This window comes from Episyrphus balteatus, chromosome 3, assembly GCF_945859705.1.
Source record: "Episyrphus balteatus chromosome 3, idEpiBalt1.1, whole genome shotgun sequence".
NCBI classification, from domain to species: Eukaryota; Metazoa; Arthropoda; class Insecta; order Diptera; family Syrphidae; genus Episyrphus; species Episyrphus balteatus.
Genome location: NC_079136.1, coordinates 82,793,032 through 82,807,832, shown reverse-complemented (window position 1 = coordinate 82,807,832; position 14,801 = coordinate 82,793,032). Strand labels below are relative to the sequence as shown.

The 14,801-nt window shown below is 33.3% G+C and overlaps 2 protein-coding genes, 1 long non-coding RNA gene and 1 pseudogene across 3 annotated transcripts; 2 read left to right on the top strand and 2 right to left on the bottom strand.

Annotated features, from left to right (window-relative positions):
• Nucleotides 1–1,958: 1,958 nt before the first annotated feature.
• Nucleotides 1,959–3,820, bottom strand: LOC129913657 (E3 ubiquitin-protein ligase Iruka). The gene has a single exon (XM_055992436.1). The coding sequence runs from the start codon at nt 3,548–3,550 to the stop codon at nt 2,336–2,338; it is 1,215 nt and encodes a 404-aa protein (XP_055848411.1). The 5' UTR covers nt 3,551–3,820; the 3' UTR covers nt 1,959–2,335.
• Nucleotides 3,821–7,107: 3,287 nt separating this feature from the next.
• LOC129913658 (cytoplasmic dynein 1 intermediate chain-like) lies at nt 7,108–10,103 on the top strand (annotated as a pseudogene).
• LOC129913659 (uncharacterized) lies at nt 9,554–10,832 on the bottom strand. The gene is made up of 4 exons (XR_008772078.1): nt 10,586–10,832; nt 10,432–10,502; nt 9,752–10,379; nt 9,554–9,688 (listed from the first exon to the last, which is right to left on the bottom strand). It is a non-coding gene; the product is annotated as an uncharacterized LOC129913659 (long non-coding RNA).
• Nucleotides 10,833–12,765: 1,933 nt separating this feature from the next.
• On the top strand, nt 12,766–13,906 carry LOC129913656 (uncharacterized). The gene has a single exon (XM_055992435.1). It carries the CDS (start codon nt 12,884–12,886, stop codon nt 13,835–13,837), a length of 954 nt encoding a protein of 317 aa, XP_055848410.1. The 5' UTR covers nt 12,766–12,883; the 3' UTR covers nt 13,838–13,906.
• The last annotated feature ends 895 nt before the right edge of the window (nt 13,907–14,801 follow it).

Sequence of the window (14,801 nt, the reverse complement as noted above, 5' to 3'; positions counted from 1 at the left end):
CTTAGCATTTTACTAAATCGTTTAAAATTTTGCGCCATAAATATTAAAATGAGTGTTTATATATTTGATAAACACATTTTTCTCTGTGGACCGGGGCATCAGTACAAAATTGTCATTGTGGCCCATTTAGAAAAAAGTACTTAAAAAAAAATAAAATCAATATTAAAAAATGTTTTTTTCGGTATTATCGGGTCAAAAACATCACAACTAAGAAATATGAATACCAAAAAGTTATTTTCCAAAATAATAAATAGTAAAACTAATGTGTTTTTCTCATGTTACATGTTAGTAACATGCACTGCCTATAACCACCAAAAAAAGTCGGAGAACTGAGAAAATAACTTTTTATGAAATATATGCTACTTCTTCTAAGCAAAAAAAACGAAACTTTCTTTTTTTCAAAATTATGACCATATAAAAAAAAATGTGAATTTCAGTCCCTTTCTCGATAAAAAAAAATTAAAGGTATGATATTTGACTAGCTTTTTGTAATAATCCAGTAACCAGGCATTATTATCTTTCAATTAAGCCATCGTAACCTAAAAAATTGTTTAATTTAATATTTTTTACGAATTTAAAAAAAAAATGTTACATGAGAGTAACGCTGGGTCCGAAAGGGTTAAGAATATATTTTAACTAAAATTATATCAATTTTTTGCAAATACTTCCGTTAAGTGGCCGCGGGAAACATTGTTCGAATGAAAAGAAACATCTTACAAAAAATCTTCGAACTGAAGGTAAAACATGGATTCTCTGACTCACCGATTGCGAATTCTATGACCTACAAAAATACACCCGAAACCGAAAAATCACGATAACTGGTGTATTCACCCATTTGGACAGGATATAAAGAAAAGCAGCACTAACCAACTCATCTGCAAAATATGGTCGAAGGAACGCATTATGTACATAATGAGTGGAATTTCAGACCTCAGTATGAAAAAAAAAAAACAATCATTTCGCAACAAACCCCATTCGTGTCAAAATTTTCCCTTTCATATTTTTTTTTTGTTTTTTATTATTAAAATAATAAATATATTTTTTATTTAATGCTATTAAACTTAATCTTAATCCAAATCTTGTCAATTTTCGAGTTTAGTTTTTTTGCATTAAGTGCATACAACATTATTTTATTATTATTATTTTTTTTTTTTTTGTATGAAGAATATTTTTTTCTTTTTGGTTACAAATACTGGGATTAAAATTCACCCCTTAGTTTTTTTTTTAATTCCATCAAAATATCTAATGATCTACTTTTGAAAATACAAAATATTCAACCATGCTACCAGATTCTAAACTATTTACTAGTAACTATTTCCAATAAAACAATCACAGAGGATATTCTCGAAATGGAAAACCGTAAATATGGATAATTTCCATAACGAAGTAATGTTCTTTTTTTCCAATAAAATTAGATGCACGGAAAATGTATAACATTTCGCAACATTAAACATCGAAGTTATAATAAAATACCAATATTTAAAAAAAAGCTATAATCTGCATTCAAAATATTTTCGTTAATAATGAATGTTTAACATTTCATAGTTTTATTTAAGAAAAAATGATTCTTCATACAAAAAAAATGACAGGCGACCCTAGTTTACAATAATAATTATGTAGATAAATCGTTTCGTCCTTTGGACTTGTATCTGTGCAAAAAGTTGAGGAAAATACAAAAAAAGAAAAACAAATTTCCACTTAAATCAAAGATACAAGACCATTTTTACACACATCAAAAAATTGTGAATACAGGCTTTTTTTAATAACATGTTTCAGTAAGATTTAATTCAAAAGAAAAAATAAAATATTATTGTATTGTAAAACACATTCGTGCGGGTATGAATTAATTGTAACTTTTTTCACTTTTTTGTCTTATGTATATAATTTTTATGTATTTATAACAAAACGATATTTTTTTTTTGTTTTTTTGGTTATTTTTTCTGAATCAAAACGAGTAATTTGTTTTTTTTTTATTTAATATAAATACGTGTATATAGTGTTTTTTTTTTATTATTTTGGATAATAGTACAATATTGTTCAGCATTTAATTGAGTTATTTCTTTATTTTTATAAATTTAATTAAAAAATGGAAAGAATCATATTTTGTTTATATACGTGAAAGTTTTTTTAAAAGTAGAACAAAAACATTAAAAATTAAAAAAAAAGAAGAAAAAAATAGAACAATATAATATATAAAACAAAAGTAGACTTCATTTTAGCAATATAAATAATTACTCTTTGTCGTTATACAATATTTATATATTTTCAAATATATATAAAAAAACTCAACTCAACTACAAGTTGATATAAACATTGTTTTTTTTTTTAAGTGAATTTAATCAAAGTCATATTCTACATTGCCATCTTCAAAAGCCATAACATTAGAGGAAGAAGATGAGGAGGTTTGACCTGTTGTTTGTCCAGTTGTTGTTGTTGTTGAAGATCCTTGAGCTGCTTGTGCTGATGTCGGTGTAGTTGCTGATGCTGCTGCTGGGGGCTGGGGTGCTACATTTCGAGTGCTAGTTATTCTAGCAGTCGGGGTTGAAGAACCCGGCTGTGAGGTCAACGTTACCGATACAGTTGCCGTCGGCATCGACAACATCGGTATCGGCATCGCAATATCTGGCAACCCAGATGTTGATGCGGCACCATTGTGCATAGAGCATGTTGGCTCTAATTGCAGCGACTTTCGGCAAATTGGGCAAGTTCCATGCAAATCCAACCATGGCACTATGCAGTTTTCATGATACACATGCAAGCAGGGTAGTTTCCTAACAGCCTCTTGTAGTTTAAAATCCTCCCAACACACAGAGCATTTGAGTTTTTGTTCGACTTCGGTTTCGCTTATCTCCACGGTTGGAATTTCAGCGATTTTTTCTTTTGGTAGAGGCGGCGGACCAGACGAGTCCATGTGATTTAAAAGTTGTGTGACAACAGTGTCAATACCTTCGCGACCCCAAGCATAGTCACCGGGATTGCCCATAAAAAACATTTGTGAATTGCCACCGAAGGGACCGTCTTCCCCACCTGAGAGGGAACTTAGAAAATCCAAAAATACATTGTCTAATCTATGAACATTGGTTTGCCGTTGCCGGCCGGAACCGCCACTACCACCGGCAGTTCCGCGTCTGTTGCGACCGACATTACTAATGTTGCCAATGCTGCCGCTGCCAACAACACTGGCGTCGCCGTTAGCATCAATTGATATTTCTAATTCGCGTGGCCCATTTAGAGTTAAGGGAGGCATGCCGCGGGTCATTAGTAAAGTAGCAACTAAATCGTTCATTCGACTATTGGGCGAATCTGACCGAGGTGGGTCATTGTTAGATGATGACTGATTGTCGCCGGTAGTAGTTGAACTACTACTGGCAGCAGCAGTATCAGAATTACCGCCCACAGGAGTTAATGGTGGCAGTTCCTCAATGAATCCACCAGCGCATAGAGGACATGTGTAATCGTTGTTGTATATGTTGATTTCAAGATTACACATATGACAGTAGAACCTGCTGGGGGGTGAGGTTGGTTCTCCTCCGACAACTGCTTCGGCCATACTTTTTGCTTTTCGGTGTGTGCAAAGAAGAAAGGCCCCCGGTTGTCTCAACGACGATTATTTGCTTTGCACTGCCGTTGTGGAGAATTGTTCAAGTCTAGTTTTGGAGTGGTTTCTTTTAGTGTATAATTTTTTTTATTATTTATTAGAAAAGTATTTATTTCGAGTTGCAAAAAAATTTATGAAAAAAAAAAGAAAAATTCTTTTTTTTTTTATATGAGCAATACACGATGAAGGGTGTTTAGTTTATTAACTGCAAATTGTAGCGAAAAAGTTCCGAAAATAAAAATTGGTGCTGTCGAAATGAAATGTCAACGTCATGTTGATGGTGTGATTACACTTGGAATATATTTTGAAGCGATTCACATGTGGATCTACGTGAGTATTCCTTTGGTGAGCGTAATCTTTTTTTCAGTACACATGCACTGTAATCTTGTACTACCTTGCTCTTTGTACATATGCTCTTTTAGCATTTTTTAATTATTGTTTTACTACGATCTGAATCGAGAGATCGAGTAAGATTTTAGAGAAGGAATGGAAGATTTAAGATTTAAGTAATTGTATGAAAAAAATTACAAACTTGGAACTTCAAGCAGCTCAAATTTGTAACTCACCGATTTCACCGGATTATCTTTGGTTCAACTCTGTTTCAAGTATATGTACCCAACCATTTTAACATAATTAAGCCTTAACTACATTAGGTGTGTTTTTTTGTTTATCTATATAGATTTTGTGCAAAAAAACGACATCGAGATTTTTGAAATCAAAACAATTTACGTGTTAAATACAACAAAAACTTTATCTGTATAGATTTTTGAAAAATCCAGATAATTATCCAGATTTTACTTTCTCTCGATAAAAACAGTAGTGCCAAGGTAGTTTAATTGTTGTGTTCATATAGAAATATCTGAAAATATTAACAAAAAAAAAAGCGGAGAAAACGAGGTTTGAAAAAAACTCTCATAGAAAAAAATAATCAAAAATTTGTTTGACATGGTTGCATTGAAATGTTAATATCTCGAGATATACGCAATGCACTTTTCAGATAAAAGTCTTAAATGGATCCTGATAAGATTGTTGAACAGATGTGTATATAAAATTACCAAAGTTTTTTCGAAAAATTAGAAATAAAAATAAAAAAGTTTTCACATTTGATTTTAAGAAAATCGAAAAAAAATTCAATATGGCTACCTTCAAACGCTTATAACACAAGAACGACGCAACTAATGTTAATGGTCATGGTCTTAAAATGTAGCTAAGAATATACAGATCATTTTTGGTTTTTTGTGAAAAAAAAAAGAGTGTGTGTACACATGTACACGCGACTGAAGTTATACTTCTCATTCAGTATATGTTAATGAATTTCATTTGATATTTTTAATTTCTATTATTAAATTAATTAATCCACACTTCGTTTTTTTACATTTTTATCAAGTGAACAATAAATTAATTCTTTCATCCTCCTTGCGTCCATGTAGTTTTCAATTTATTCTGTGAAATTTACTTATGTTGTAATATGGAACAGGGTTGCTACAAAGCTCAAAAGTGAGCTGAGCTCAGCTCACAGCTCAGCTTAAATTTTGAGCTAGCTCACTTTTGAGCTATGTACCATAGCTCAGCTCATTTGAGCTGAAAGTGAGCTGAGCTGATGGTTGAGCTGAGCTGAGCTGTTGGGTGAGCTAAGGTAAAGTGATCTTATAGCTGTGATGGGTGAGAGGATACATTGATTTTTATTTGGAAAGTATAATGAAATATGAAGATATTTTAAACTTTTATAAAACACCATAGCTTAAGATGTTTGGTTCTAGTTATTAATGGAATTATTTTAACACATGGATATTTTTATAAATAAAACAGATAATTTTTCGTCATCTTTTCTCTTGGTTTTTTTTAATAGTAAATATATTTCTATTTTTTTGGTAAAATATTTCTTTTTTTATCATACAAAAAATTTCGGTACAGTCCGGTTTTTCGACTTTTTTCAAAATTCCGAGAAAATCGCGTTTGAAAGTTGGGGTAAAATTTTTTTTTGAAAAATCCCCGAATCTTTGAACGCTCCTGGAAGCTAAACCGCTTGAGAGCAATTTTTGGGAGTGATGCCAAATGATAGCTTGTGCCATGGGCCTACGCTTTGCACATTGTCAGATTTTTAAAAAATCGCCTTCCATGTTAAACCGCCACATCATGCCTATTTTTTCAGAATCGTGCCTATTTTTTTTTTACTTTTAAATTCTCCCGGTTTGAGAACGCGTGGACCTACAGGGATGGGAGTTGTACCCAAATGCAGGTTAGAGTCCCCGCTACCTTTTGGCATCAAAAATTTTATTTTCATTTTCTTCAAAATTCCGCGATATAGGCGTTGGAACGCTTTGATCTAGAGACAGGGGAGTGGTGCCATATGAAAGCTTATATTCTCAGCTACCCGATAGTGGTATAATCCGGTTTTTCGATTTTTTTCAAAATTCCGAGAAAATCGCGTTTGAAAGTTGGGGTAAAATTTTTTTTCGAAAAATCCCTGAATCTTTGAACGCTCCTGGAAGCTAAACCGCTTGAGAGCAATTTTTGGGAGTGATGCCAAATGATAGCTTGTGTCATGGGCCTACGCTTTGCACATTGTCAGATTTTTAAAAAATCGCCTTCCATGTTAAACCGCCACATCATGCTTATTTTTTCAGAATTGTGCCTATTTTTTTTTTACTTTTAAATTCTCCCGGTTTGAGAACGCGTGGACCTACAGGGATGGGAGTTGTACCCAAATGTAGGTTAGAGTCCCCGCTACCTTTTGGCATCTAAAAATTTTTTTTTCATTTTCTTCAAAATTCCGAGATATAGGCGTTGGAAGTTGGGGCGCTCACTTTCAGCTCAGCTCAAATGAGCTAAGCTATGGTACCTAGCTCAAATTTGAGGTGAGCTGAAATGTGAGCTTTTTGCAACCCTTGCAACTTGCCACATGGAAATTACCACATGCAACTTGCCACATACAACTTGCCACATGCAGCTTCCCACATGCAACTTGACACACGCAACTTGCCACATACAACTTGCCACATGAAACATGTAACTTGCAACGTGTTGTGTGTTTTATGTTTGCCGTACTGCGGCGAACTGCATTTTTAAATACTAAAGTACTGCCTACTCTAAAGGTGAAACGACAGCCCTGCTACCCAGGGTGATCGCGTCATAATCCCTTTGACATTCTTGTCAAAAAGTAAATTTTCATACTCACCCTCCCATAAGAAGTATAACTTCAAAAAAATTTTTTGAATCCAACATGGATGCCATGGCCATATGAAAATTTTTGTTTGCATCCAACATGGATGTAATGGCCTTCCCACTTCGGAGTTAAAATTAAAAAAAAAACAAAAGCAACATTTTTGACAGACAGCTGCCAAAGTATATGTACAGTGGTGCCAAATGTTTGCATGGATTTCAAAAATCTCGATGTCGTTTTTTTGCACAAAATCTATATAGATAAACAAAAAAACACAGCTAATAGGTGTGTTTTTTTGTTTATCTATATGGATTTTGTGCAAAAAAACGACATCGAGATTTTTTTAAATCCGTGCAAAAGTTTGGCAGCACTGAACATGAACTTTGATAGCTGTCTGTCAAAAAGTTTGCTTTTGCTTTTTTATTTAAAAAATTAAAATTTAATAAAACAAATCTCTTAACAAAATGAGAGAAAAAAACAAACAAACAAAAATCGTAGAATTGTTCCTGTTTTGTCGATTGTCATGTTCCTCTAGCTGTGTTAGTTTTATACCATAACAGTGCTTAACTAGGATGCCCAAGATGACGAAGACAGATCGCTGCCACACATCGACCATGGTTTCCATTCCAAACTACCACCAGGAAGTCTACCACATGGTTTGCCCACTGTGAAGGAAGTTGCATCAGCCATAACACCACTTGAACACAAAAAAGAATATGAAGAGAAAAATAGAGTAAGTGAATTTTTTCTCTCCTGTCTTTACATCAATTTAACATTTGTGCTTTCAGTTAAGGAACTATCGGAAGAACAAAAACAGATGATCATCTTGTCGGAGGACTTTCAGAGGTTTGTTCTACGCGCTAGACGTGTCATGGAAAGGGCTATATCTGAGAATGTCGACATCTACACAGACTACATTGAAGGTGGTGATAATGAAGAGTCAAAGGATGAGAGGACACGTGCCAGGTTGTCATTGAATCGAGATTTCTACGAAGACCGATGGTCTAAGAATCGATGCATGACTTAAATGGATTAGTCAACACATTTTCCTGAACTGGTTGTTGCTTTATATCACAATAATGAGGTTTGCATTTGTATTTTTTTCTACGATTTTATCTAAAACCCACTAAATAAATTTTTATAGGAGAGTCCCAATGAACCAGATGGTGTTGTAATGGTCTGGAACACAAAATATAAAAAACAAACACCCGAAGATGTATTCCATTGTCAGATATGTCCATATGTCAGCATGCTTTGCTAGATTCAATCAAAATCTTATACTCGGTGGAACGTATTCCGATCAGATTGTATTATGGGATAATCGAGTGCAAAAGCGGACACCCATCCAGAGGACACCTCTAAGTGCAACTACACATACGCATCCAGTGTATTGTTTTGCAAATGGTTGGCACACAGAATGCACACAATGTGATATCCATCTCATCCGATGGCAAGCTTTGCTCATGGAGTTTGGATATGTTGTCGATGCCGCAAGATACAGTGAAATTGCAGCAACGGCAATCGAAGCCAATTGCTATCAGTTGCATGTCCTTTCCGTCGAATGAGATTAACAATGGTAACGTTTATTCTGGTAAAAGTTTGTTGTGATTTTCCATTTGCTTATAAATAAATTGTTTTTACTCAAGCTTATCGACATGGAATACGTTCGGGTGTGCCTGAAGTCTATGAGAAGCATTTGGGTCCAGTGACGGGAATATCAACTCATCCAAATCAATCTACACCAGATTTTGAAGATTTGTTCCCTACATCGTCCAATGATTGGACAATTAAGTTATGTAGTCTTAAGGTGAAATTTAATATCTACTATAACGACCAATATGTATAACATTTTTTGTATTTACTTGTAGGACACTAAACCATTATATTCATTTGAAGATAATTAAGATAATGTTATGGATGTTGCATGGTCTCCAATTCATCCCGCCTTGTTCACTTCTGTCGACGGCAGTGGTCGCCTTGATATATGGAATTTAAATCAGGATACCGAAGTGCCCTCAGCATCGGTCGCAAGTTATCGTAACAATGCTTCCAACAAATTCTTTCGTCGATGAGCAGAATTTGCTTTAGAAAACTTCCATTACTGTACAAATTGTATGTGATGTATATGGGTTAGTGTTTTTTTTGTGTGGTTATATGTATATGCATAGCTATATTTAATACAAAATAAAAATATACAAAAAAAAATTAGTATGGGTTTTTATGTATGAATAATTTAAAATGCTAGAAAAAAACTAAAAATGTTGTTTTCGGAATCAGCACCCTCCATTTAGTAAGACATGATAAACAACGGTCGGGAAAATTTTTGTGTGTTGGGCAGTGAATTTATGTGGTTAAATTAAAGAAAAATGTATGAAAAGAGAATTCAAAACTATACAAATAAAAATTGTTGTAATAATTGAAACTTATCAACCACGATTCTTATTTCAGTAATATCCCGCCTTTGTGAGGCCTCCCACAGCTGGACCAAGAATGCTAGCTTGCAAATAAGTTTTTTGTTTAATTGCAATTTAATTTTGATTTATTGAACTTCCTATTTACAATTGACTTAAAATAACTTATTTCTAAGATACATTGATAGATACAAAATTTTGTTGGCACAAAGAGGGCCTAACGTTAAATAATGACAAAGTTATAAAATATAAACAAATATAATACATGGATAAACTTTATTTAAAAAGTCTGCTGTCTAGGTTGTCCTCGAGGTGTTCAGACCCGGATGTCCAGTTGTAGGGTTGGTTGAGTTCGGTTTAATTCCTTCCGCTGCATAGCTGTTTAGGAGGGGAAAGTAATTGCGAAGAAGATTCATGCAGATATCATTTTCTCGGGATCCCGATGGGGTCTTTAGAGCCTTTTGTAGAAGACATGTCCTACAGAAACAGGACGACATCAATGCAGGCAGAGTTCATCTGATGAAGAAGGAATAAGGAATATATCGAACCAAAAAAGGAGAATCAATAAAAAAAAATTACCCGCAACCAAAATTGGGGACCTAAATGATGCTCTGAAACATTTACTATAACGTTCTTTCAAATATTTCTTCCACATCAACTTTCAAGATGCCATTGTTTCCACACTTTACATGCACATGTGGTCCAAGTTTATAAACGTCGATACCATCATTTGCACAGGCAGTGAAGTGATCTTCTTCTAAGATGGCTTTTCATCAACGGGTCTTGGTCCTGATATCATTTACATAAAGTGAGGGCAATTTAAGGGAGCTGAAAGATATGGGTGTTGAATGAGCTGCATAATGCGATGTTAGGATTGTCTTGCTTATTGCTGTCTGCTGTTTGGGATGAAAAGTATTTCCTGGGGGAATATTTTTCGGCTTTTCTTCGCAGCGCACATACATGACGTGTATATTTTTAAAAAGTTATGAGACTGTTTTTGTGGTGGGCATTCTATTGAGGCAAATGATTAACAACAAGAGCTTTGTTATCATTTATCCATGTTTATCGTCAAAGAATAAACGTTTTCGCAAACGAGCGGGCATTTCAAGAGCATTTTACACTACATTTGGCTGTGAGGGTTGAAGGTATCGACACGATTAAGACACAAGCGCACAATACACAGGATTCTTTTTTTGTGAAATAATTCCTAGAAAAAAAGATAAATTATGCTAGCTCATTGTAAGAATAAATTGTTTTACTTTCCATCTGGTTTCAGGTTTTTTTCTTTAATTTTGCGGAAGATATCGCACTCTTGCAAAAAACGTGAATCCTAAAATTATTAATCAAATTAAAACAAAACAAATTGTATGGTACAATTTTCATCTTTTTTTCAAAAAATATGCTTGTACTTACATTGATTTGTGTTGTTTGCTATTCCTAATTGAATTCAATTTTAAATATTATATTTTTTGTCATATTATGTGTCAACTGCAGCTGTCATGCAATGGAATCTGACATTTAATACCTGTAATGTACCTTGGCAGCACTGTTTTCTATCGAGAGAAAGTAAAATCTGGATAATTATCTGGATTTTTGAAAAATCTATACAGATAAAGTTTTTGTTGTATTTAACACGTAAATTGTTTCGATTTCAAAAATCTCGATGTCGTTTTTTTGCACAAAATCTATATAGATAAACAAAAAAACACACCTATTGCCTCAAAAAGTGAAAAAGTACAAAAGTGAAAATTTTCAAACGCATTTTTGTATAGTTTTTCGGGATGAAAAATTAAAACAAATGATGCAGAAAGCTTATTTTTTGGTCTTAAATATAATTTGTATACTCTTTATCACAAAACAATTGCGAAAGCCAGAAAAAAAATATTTTCACTTTTGTACTTTTTCAAAAAGTGGTGTAAGCCTTTATGCGAGAGCTAAAACATCTATTGCTGGATTTACATAGATCAGCATATACAGAAATGTAAAGAGGGTTTATAACTGAAATCAGTAGTAAGTATGAAGGAACCCTACTAACAATTTTACTTATATAATGCTTTACAGAAGCAACAATTGCATCTGTAAGTCTTTATAGAACCAAAATTGTTTGTCGGGAAGGTATGATGCATCACTTTTTAAATTATTGATGCCGATTTCTGTCAAAAAAAAATTGATAACGATAAAAATGAATTATAAAGGAATAAAATTGAATTTATAAAACAAAACAAGATGGTTAGGTTTTTTTTTATAAGTTCAATTAGTTCTCCCATTTTAAGAAAATCAAAACGAACGTTATTTAAATTTTTGAATGATAGATTGTGTCAACTGCCAATATCAGTAATGCCAAATAGCAAGTATTTTGTGTTTTTGTTGTTGCTGCAATGAAACTTTGGCATGGAATTTAGAAATAGAGACATGATGCAGCTCTGCTCTGCTTGTTATTTTATTTTGCTGCATGTATTCATGAAACGGTGTAAACTCTTGGTAAACGTGGTAAAATGGTAAATGTGTTAAAATTTTGTATGAGTTTGACAGTTCGTTTACCTTATTTACCAGGTTTATCCAGAGTTTACAACTTTTCATGAATACCCCTAGTATAAACAAACAATCTAACTCGCAGTTTAACAAAGAATTGAAAATTGTATATAGAAAATTATTGACATAAAAACAAAAGGAGTATTCATGCAACCTGGAACTCCTCCTATATGAGGTTGACGGCGATTTATTTGAAATCTATTTGGAGCTATAAACTGAAAAAAAAAGTATTTAAAATCATTTTTTCTGTTTTATTTTTGTAAATATATTCTCACCTATTGCAGTCATTTAATTTTATTTTATCATCAAAATTAAAAATCAAAAGTTTTTCACATTTACCAGATTCAGATGGTAAACTTTTCCACATAAAATTATCCGGTTTCAAGAATACCCCTAAAGTAATAAATTACTAAGGACCAGTTGCACAAACGTGGTTCAGCCTCGGATCAGGAATTTAACTCGCCGATTTCGGCGGATTAGCAGTGGATCAACTTTGGTTCAAGGATGGTTTTAGCTATTTCAACCTATATTGACCTAGAACCTGTGCTAGAACTCAAAACTACCAGCGAATTCAGAAGATAAAAGTTGCTGAACCACGGATTAAATATTTGTACAACTGGCCCTAACAGGTTCAAAAATATAAAGTAGATATTAAGTGCGTATTTAAACAATTTGAACCAGTGAAATCTGAAATATAACGGCCATTTATTCACTAGTCTTAAAAAAATACATCTGGATGTAAAATTGTCAAATAATGTCAAAAATAAATCCAAATCCAAAATAGTTATCCCGATTTTAACTATGAAAAAATAGTTAAAAATTAATATTTTTTTCTCTCTGAGATAGTGAATATCATGGATTTGGATTTATTTTTGACATTTCAATTTCTTTATTCGGAGAAATAAGATTTTACAGATAAAATCTTTTGTTTTAGTACATATTCAAAAATTTAAATATTTATGAAAAATAAATAAACTGGTGAAATTCATACAAACACCACCAAAACGAGTGCTGAACTCTTTCATCATTCATTTTCTGAGCACCTTCATTTTTTGACATTTCAAATACAAAAAAAAATAACAATTTGAAAGAAAACAAAAAGAAAAGAACTTTTATAAAAAATCTACTATCAAATTCGTCCTAATTATTTCTCTGTATTCAATTTATTTATAAAACAAAATGAATTATAATGCAAAAAAAGTATCTCGACAAAATTCATCAGTTGGTCCATCTGGTCACAACGATGCCTCCTCCCAACAACAGCAATTCAACAATGACGATCTAATTTCTGAAATATCCGATATAATGAGAAGTTTTGGAGACTGCGATCAACCCAGACAAGATAGTGTTAAATTGGTCGAACAAATACTCCAACAGCAATTACGTGGAATCTTCCATGAAGCCACAATGATCTCGATGCGTCGCAAAAAAGTCGCCTGTCCTTCACAAGCTGACTTTGAATTCTTGATGCGCAATCATCCAGTGAAGATTGCACGAATGCGAAAGCATCTCAAAGACATGCGAATACTTAAAAAGTTTCTCAGTATTCGCACTCGTCGACCACAAGACTCATTGGAAGAATTCGAAAGCCAAGAGTCCGAAGACGAACTCAGCATTGATATTCCCGAGAAATTCGATGAGGAACGAACCCGTCGTTTGTTTCGGGCAGATCGAATATCTCAAATTCTAACCGGACAACAATATCATGAGTTTAATGAGGCTCGTAAGACTTCTTTCTATTGTCGTCATGGCGAAAAGATCAAAAACAAATTTCACAAGTTCTTAGATCTACCAAAGGATTTAACAATTTCCAATACTTGCATGAATATACTTGCATATTTTTCACATGAAACTATTGCTGTTATCGTGGACTATGCAATCTTGACACGATTAAACTCGAGTAATCGAGTCACGGAGCCGTATAGTAGAGTAACTTCGACAGGAGCTTCCTCGGCCATGCTTCATATTTGTCCAGAAGTTAGTCAGGGACGTGGACAAGAAGCTGTTAAACCAATAACAGTGCAGGAAATATATGAGGGCATACGAAGACATAGGCAGATGACTTCGAAGAAGGTTGGCTTTTATAGGAGTACCATTGATTGCGATTTTAAGCGATCATTTCTTGCTATTTAAAGATAAATTTATTTGGTACAAATTTGAACTTTTCAATAAAATTAATATGAATATTTAAACTTAATTAATTATCCTTTGTTTTATTTTCTCGGTTTAAAAATGCAGTCTACAATATTTGATTCTTGAAATCTTTCAACTGATACAATCAGGGTCAGATCTGGGAGCTGGTATTCGAATACCATCTGGGTTGGAACGTTTCTTCTTTCGTTCGATGTTGCGGGGCAAATGAAATCTGATCCATTTAGCTTTTTGCAGTATACATACACTCTGATCATTATAAGGGCACTCTTCTTAAATTTTATAGTTAGGCTCCTGTATCTTATTTCCAACTTGTGTTTGTCTGGACATATGGTATTCAACTCTGGGGTTGTACCCGCAATACAAATTTAAATAGATTACAAACTTTTGAAAATAAATTATTGAGATCATTTGTAAAGAAACCAAAATCTTCACAGGGATCTTGGAATCCCCACGGTTCGCGAAGAAATAAAAACTTTTGCCCGAAAGCATAGAAAACGGTTAGTCGAACATACTAACAGAACAATACTAGAAATTCTCCACGAGACAAACTTAGTACGACGTTTGTGAAGTACTAAACCTTCCGATTTGGTACAGTGAAAATTTTCAATTTAATTCCTTCTTTTCAAAATATCGGCATTGATTAATATAAATTTAAATGTTTATAGATTTTATTTGTTTAATTTCCTATAAAATACTTTTTTGATAAAAAAAAATTACTTTAATGATTTAATTTATTTAGCTATTTCTAAATATCATCAGTAGGAACTTTCACTGGAAAGTTACCTACAACACGTAACTTAACTTCGAGAAAGATAAATTGCCAGTTAAACTCCATCTGAACTTAGTTGCGATCGGGAGGAGGAGGTGGTTAAGAGTCCCACATATCTATGAGCACGCGTTTTCCGGTCCTCATAGAATCTTTTGAAGATTTTAACACCTACCC

Excerpts from the sequence above, each read along its gene's own strand:
- LOC129913657 (XM_055992436.1), bottom strand. The coding sequence starts at position 3,550 with ATGGCCGAAGCAGTTGTCGGAGGAGAACCAACCTCACCCCCCAGCAGG.
- LOC129913656 (XM_055992435.1), top strand. The coding sequence starts at position 12,884 with ATGAATTATAATGCAAAAAAAGTATCTCGACAAAATTCATCAGTTGGT.